Below are 7,279 nucleotides of genomic sequence, written 5' to 3'. Positions count from 1 at the left end.
TTATGAATCATCTGTCATAATACAACATGTATGATTTTATTTGAACAGACATCAGAGACACAGTTAACTACAAAGAAGTGATGAAGCAGTATTCCTTTCAGAAAACTTGCGAGTCATGTTTGTGTATTTTAGTAATGTGTGCGCTTAAAATTATTTTAATACTTGAAGTAAAATTATGGGAGAATTTTTTTTTTTAAATTGAAGCAGAACAAAATTCAAAGGTTCTGTTCGAATTAAAAAGTATTAAAAGTTGACATGTATGTACTACATTTAGGTCAAGAATTAATTCTTTGCATTATAGTGTTTGTTATTGATCAGTTTCTAATATGCTTTGTAGCAAATGTCATGGCTGAAGCCATTTTGTGATTATTTGTTAAATCCTCTCAGGTAGTTTTCAATCTTTAACAAATATCAAAGTTATTCTCTGGGACCCAATGGAGGAATCGTCACATCTCTCAATTTATTCGCAACACGGTTTGATCAGGTAACAGATAGATTTATTTGCTGTTTTACAAATGTGTCCTTATAAAAACTTATATGTTAGATTTTTTTCACTGCGGATATAAAGGAGGCTATCTGTCACTGTGATTCAAAAAGTAGTATATAGGTACTTATAACTTATTCTAAAAGCGCCTTGAGGTTTAGGCAGAAGATGCTTAATAAATCTACTACCATTACCATTGGCATTGTCAAAAGGAATACCCCTCCCCTTTTTTTCTTTTAAAAACACAATATTAAAGGTCTTGTACCGCTATCACACCCACATAAAATTGTCATATCTGATGTTTAAACCAGACCTGGAAACTTTTAAAATTTGCAGTTTTTTAGTGAAAAGGACCTTATGAAATTAAGCAATTGCAAAGAGGATCAAATAATATTTCTAGCAGTGATATGCCCAAATGTGTTGTAAGCGCTGTAAAACCCTTAAAAGCAAACAAAACAAATAATATTTCAAAGCCCTGAATATTAGCACTACAGATCAATCTTTCCTTCTCAACAAGCTTTATTGAAAGAACGATGTCAATGTATTTCTGTAAATAGAGGCAGAAATTAGTCTTTCTAGGTGCATTTGAATTGAGTGCTGTACCAACTGAGCTGTCGAGGTCCCTCAAAAGTGGCATGTTAACAGATCTTTTCAGCCTAGTTCTCTTATTGTTTATATAAATATGACAGATAATCAACATGGCTTTTGAATAGGTATAAAACCTTTTCATGCTTCTTTGTCTCTGTTAGAGGATATCTTTAAGTAAGTCTTTATTAATATATTATGTGTTATTACTTTTTTGTTCAACAGGTTATGGGGTTTATTGATGGCAAGGCTTCAGAATACAAGTACGTTCAATAGCAAATTATGTATTTCTGTCCCCTTTTTGATGCTTTTTAGTTTTTATAAAAGTTTAAAGTTAGAACCTCAATGAAGTCATGTTGTTGTTCAATTAGTTGAGATAAAAGCGAGTAGGGATAATGTTAACAACAAAAATATGCCTTACACGACTTGCCTCTCTGGCTTTTTGATTGTTCAAGCTTAAGCTTGTTTGTTATTTTTTTTGTTGTTGTTTGTTTCTTTTTTTTTTTTTGGAAAGGGGGGGGGGGGGGGGAATTCTACTTTTTTTTTTTTAAACTTATTTATGACTTCACTCCTTCTACTTGAACATTGACATAATATATTTTCCCCCCCTCCCCCCCCCCCCCCCCCTTCTTTCTAGATATGTTCTTCTGGACACTCCTGGTCAGATAGAGGTTTTTACTTGGTCAGCATCTGGCAGTTTTCAATTACTGAATCTTTAGTAAGTAAACCTGCATTGGGGGGAAAATTGTTTAAAATGACTCAATGGTATTTTATCTTTGGTATAAACTTAACGTACACATGACAAATAAATTTCTTATATCAGATTCAAAATTTCAGGGCAAAAAATTTCTGCCTCAAATTTTCTTACATCAAATGACAATAATCAGTGTATGTAATGCAATGGTGCAAGATAAAAATCTGAAATGGTATGATGCTACAAAAACAGAGGGAAAATATACAATTAAAAAATATTCTTAAAAAATATTCAGCTTTCCTCGACTTGGAGATTGAACGTCAACCTCAAATATCTAATTATTGTCTAATAGCTGCCATTACATAATGCCAGCTTCTGTGTCCAATAATCATGAGGATATCTGAGGCTTGATCCCAGTGAGGGAGATAGATTTTGGGGATGGCTTTTTTCTTTTCATTTTCGTCCTGCTTTTCTGGCAGTTCAACATCCACCTATTTTCAAATAAAAAACAGTAAATCAAAAATGATATTGTCAATATAAAAGATTGTTACATGAATTATTGTCATAAGTGTTTTGAAATTTATGTCATGTGGCTTGGAAATGAGCATAAAAAAATAATTTAATTTTTTGGTTGCACTTTTTTATTGTTTACTTATCTTCTTGAAATATACCGATTGACTCAGTCAGACCCCCCATGTTACTATTTAAATTATACCCATACAACTTTTAGCCATTGAGTTTGAACAGTTAATAAACACTATCAAAATATCAGACCATAATTCCCATAAGCAGGGTTTGATTATGGATGGGTGACAATGATGGTTGTGTGTGTCCTTTGATATGTCATTTTACACATTCTGTTCCTCTTGATTTAGGTGTGAGTAATTAACTCGTAAAAAAAATTAACATATTGTAAAAGAGCTAGTCAAAAGGATGCCCAACAAGCAACTCATTTTAAATTGTAAATTGACCCACATCATCAATCTGTTGTTATGTGGAAAGGAACTACAATGAAAACTGTTTGTTTTAAAGTCAAAGTCATCAAATATAAGAAATTTAAGTTATTTGAAGTTTTGAGAATCAAAACTCACTCTCTCAATAGCAGCATTTATTTAACCCTAATTTCATAACTTAAGCTTAAAATTCAATTTTAATAAACAGATCACCCGACATAATACCATTTTGAGATGGTTGGTCACAATTTTGTTCCATAATATGGCATGTTGACGGGATAATTGAAGCATTATGAAATGTTTGGTTAAATAGTTAAATATGCAATATATATGGGATATTTGTTTATTTATTTTTATTTTAATCAAATTTTTATCCCATTATAGGCATCTGGCTTTCCCACTGTGATAGTATATGTCATGGACACTCCTCGTAGTTCCAACCCTGTCACCTTTATGTCCAACATGCTGTATGCTTGCAGCATCTTGTACAAAGTCAAACTGCCTTTCATCATTGCCATGAACAAAGTGAGTGGAAAAGGTTTAGGACGTAAAGCTTGTTCCAATTGATTATCAGGAGATAATTTATTCTGAAGTAAAATTACTATATTTTGATTGATGAGAATAATAGGGTATGGAGAAGTGCCAGATGAAAACAGGGAATAAAAAGTCACGACGTCAGTGCCAAATTCAGGATAAATATTGAGCTTTAAAATTGAGCTTTTATATAACGCAATATCTACTAAAAGTGCTCAAAGTGCTTTACACAGGGTCCCTGGTCAACAGCAACACTTAACATGTCAGGCGAGACATGACGCCTGCTAGGCGATATTACACTTTTTTCAGACAGTGACAATGCGTTAATGGCCAGATACTCATTTTACACTTGAGTATGGTGAGAGAATGTGAGTAAGGGGCCTTCTCCAAGGACTCAACTATGCACAGAGCGAGTCTCGAACCCAGGACCTTCCAATCTAAAAGTGAGTGTCATACCTACCACAAGTCCACATAGTCGCACATAATACAATTGATACGACCCCTTCTGCCTGGCTGAGAGAGAGAGAGAACAGCGACCACTTGCACTACTGTATGAGCCATCCAGCCACACTAAAATATGGTTATCAAACTCAGTACCGATCGTGAGCCTCACTTTTCTCAACTACTTAGGGGATCACAAGGAGGCTGACTGACAAATCCTGCAAACGTTTCTACACTGAGCGAGCAAATTAGGCTTATGCACTCTTCTCTGTTTGAAACTAGACATGGTAACTTATAAACAAATAAGACACACATTGAATAGCTCTGATATTGGGTTGAATAAAATTCACTTGTATCAATAATATTGAGAAAGATAGGGTATGAAGAAGTGCCAGATGAAATCAGAGAATGAAAGGTCACGGGGTCAGTGCCAAACTCAGGATCCAATTGACATGACACCCTCTGCTGGTGAGAGAGAGAGAAGAGCGAGCGGTCACACTACCAATTTCGCCATTAGCCACCCAAAATTATGGCTATCAAGCTCAGTACCAATTGTGCGCCATTCTTCTCTGAACTACTTAGGGTACACAAGAAGCCGGCTGACAAACCCTGCTACCTTTCTACACTGAGCAAGCAAGTTAAGCTTATTTCCCTGTTGATTATAAGTCATTTTATACTGTTCTCATCATCTGCTTTTATTTCAAATTCATTGCTCGTTCACACTATTGAAAAGTGGAAAACTAAAAAGTCCACATCAAGTGTACCTATTGATTAAACTGGAGCTTACTTTTAACCGTTTTTTTTTTTTTTTTTTTTGTTGACATAAATTACTATTTTACTGAAATTCCCTCTCATCTTTTCTTTTACATGAGTCATGTCTTACAGAGAATTACAAAAAAAAAACAAAAAAATTATGTTAAAACTCATCAAGAAGTAATAGCACTTGTCTGAATTCTAGTTCATTTATGCATTAAAGCTATGATATTTAAAAAATTAAGAAACTACATTCTATTTTCCTCAAAGAGAGCATATTGATTTAACTCAATTTTCATCATTTCCACTTTAAAATCAATAATGTAGGTCTATCTGACTTATTACCAAACTGTGGCAGTGAATTGAGCATTAGGTCGTCTGAAACTAAAAATAATAATAGGATTAAACTAAAATATATCCTTGAATCTCTATCAATGATTGACAAAGAATGCAGCAAGTAATCTTTTGACTCAAACACCATTTGTAATATAATAGTCAAATATAGAATTGTACAGGGCCAAGAAAACTGATACTGAAGGGAGCAGAAAGTAGTTTGTTTCCTTACTAGTTTTTGAATAAAACTAATTATTAATATATCCATTACAGATTGATATAATCAGTCACAAATTCGCTGTGGACTGGATGAAAGATTTTGAGGCATTCCAGGAAGCCCTCCAGCATGAGACATCATACGTATCCAACCTTACGCATTCTATGAGTCTTGTTCTCGATGAATTCTACATGAATATCAAGGTATGTGATATCAATAATGATATCGTTCCTGGATTCTCTCTCTCTCTCTCTCTCTCTCTCTCTCTCTCTCTCTCTCTCTCTCTCTCTCTCTCTCTCTCTCTCTCTTCTCTCTTTTCTCATCTCTCTCTTCTCTCTCTCTCTATCTCTCTATCTCTCTCTCTCACTCTCTTCACTCTCTCTCTCTACTCTCTCTCTCCTCTCTCTCTCTCTCTCTCTCTCTCTCTCTCTCTCTCTCTCTCTCTCTCTCTCTCTCTCTCACAAGGATAGTGGAAACCATCTGCTTTCAGTCGAAAAGCTAATTATCAACACTTTATTTATTGTTTTGTGTTATTGTTTTTTGTTTGTATTATTTGTTGTAGTTATTGTTAGTTTCATTTTTTATAATTGTTTTTGTTGGTTTTTTAAATCGCTTTTATTTTATTTTTATTTTTATTTTTTTATTTCAAAGAATATTTCTTTATCTTTTAAACAAAATTCTTATCTCTGTAGAGTGTTGGAGTCTCTGCTGTGACAGGAGAAGGAATGGACGAGTTTGTCAGCAGAATTGCTGAGGCAGCAGAGGAATATGAAAAGTAAGACGAACTTTGAAAAATATATAAAAAATGTATTATTCATATTTCCTCTTGTTTCACGTAAATGAGGTGGTAATGAATTATTAAATAGTGTAATTTTCATATCACTGTACACAAAATATCAAAAGAAGAAATGTATTTTTAAACTCATTTTTTTTTCTTTTTAAAATTTTTAATTGCCTTTGTTGATTTATATCTGATTTCCTGGTATATACAAATCTTCTTTGTATTGTAATCTTTCCAGATGACTTTTGTAGTTGTTTCTTGTTATTTTATTTTTATTTAAAGATTTTTTAAAAATTGCTTTTAACAATTAACTTTACTTTTTATTCATTCAGTGAGTACAAACCTATGTATGAACAATTGAGAAAGGAAAAAGAAGAAAAGCAGGAAGCCGAGAAAGAAGGAAACAAGGAAAAATTTAAACAAGATCACAAGCCAGGTCATTCTGCCTCAGGAAAGAAAGGTGCCCATTATATTTTGGTTTTTATCTAAATAAATGTTAAGTAACGCATTCAATTAAACCTTAATCATTTTCATCATACTGTATTCATTAATTGGAATGTGAAGAACACTGAATTTATTCAAGTAATTATTTTTTGTTAGAATTTAAATTTCCAATTTTCTACCCCAAATACCTCATCAAGTTGAAGTTTTGCTTTTATATAGGAGATTTAAGATGGTACGTATTATATCTGAGTAAAATAAATGCTGAACATTGTATTTAAGGTCAAAATTATTATTTGGAGGATAAGAAAATTCTTAAATCTCATTTATAAAAGCAAAACTTTAACTTGAATTCTACAAACGACCTAAAATCCAATCTTTAGCATCTGATTGACCTTGACATTCTACTAGTTTGAGGCTCATAGTTGCACATATATTTAACATATTTTTTACCCCTTCCGCAAGTAATTCCTTCTTCTTTTTTTATTTTTATCTTAAATAATTTTTTAGAGAGCTTTTTCTTAGTTTTAAAAATTAAAGATTTTTTAAAGAAAAAAATGTCTTTATTTAACAGAAGAGCTCCTTCACTCTGTTCACTCTGGTGTGGCCATAATGCCTGGGGATGAAGATGACAGTGATGATGATTATGTAGGAGCTCAAGCACCAGGTATAGAAATTGCAATTCATCCCGTGCTTTAAAAAAAACAAAAAACTATAAGAATTCAAACATATCAAAATACCCGTTAATTTAGTCATGAGTGAAAAGCAAAACAAACAAAAACAAAACAACATCCAAATATGTTCCTAGTTATTTTATGAATGTTTTAGGATTGACTTTCTTTTACTTTAGCCTGGTTTGAGTCTATTACGTGAAACAAAATGTAAACGGAATTGTCACTTTTTGTGCTTTACTTGGAAAATCCGTATCAGATGATTTTACTAATCGTTTACTAATTTTTCAACATTAATTGTTTCGGTTCAGATTTACTTTGTAAACGATTTTACTTTTTTTTACCAGTATATTTATGAAAATTCAATGAAAGCTCTTTTTTCAATCTTTTCG

The 7,279-nt window shown here is 32.6% G+C and overlaps 1 protein-coding gene across 1 annotated transcript; it reads left to right on the top strand.

The window, feature by feature from the left end:
* Positions 1 to 52: 52 nt before the first annotated feature.
* LOC144961709 (GPN-loop GTPase 1-like) lies at positions 53 to 6,883 on the top strand (the record flags this gene model as incomplete). Its single annotated transcript, XM_078894802.1, is given in 10 exon segments — positions 53 to 88; positions 418 to 484; positions 1,295 to 1,332; positions 1,707 to 1,770; positions 1,773 to 1,787; positions 3,101 to 3,241; positions 5,051 to 5,197; positions 5,687 to 5,769; positions 6,108 to 6,235; positions 6,791 to 6,883. Coding segments are annotated over 10 exon segments (784 nt in total), but the record flags the coding sequence as incomplete, so codon positions are not given.
* Positions 6,884 to 7,279: the final 396 nt, after the last annotated feature.

Source organism: Berghia stephanieae, unplaced genomic scaffold (genome assembly GCF_034508935.2).
Source record: "Berghia stephanieae isolate SIO BIC M18660-M18661 unplaced genomic scaffold, UCSD_Bste_1.3 scaffold3709, whole genome shotgun sequence".
Taxonomy (NCBI): domain Eukaryota; kingdom Metazoa; phylum Mollusca; class Gastropoda; order Nudibranchia; family Aeolidiidae; genus Berghia; species Berghia stephanieae.
This window is presented reverse-complemented; position numbering and strand designations above follow the sequence as displayed.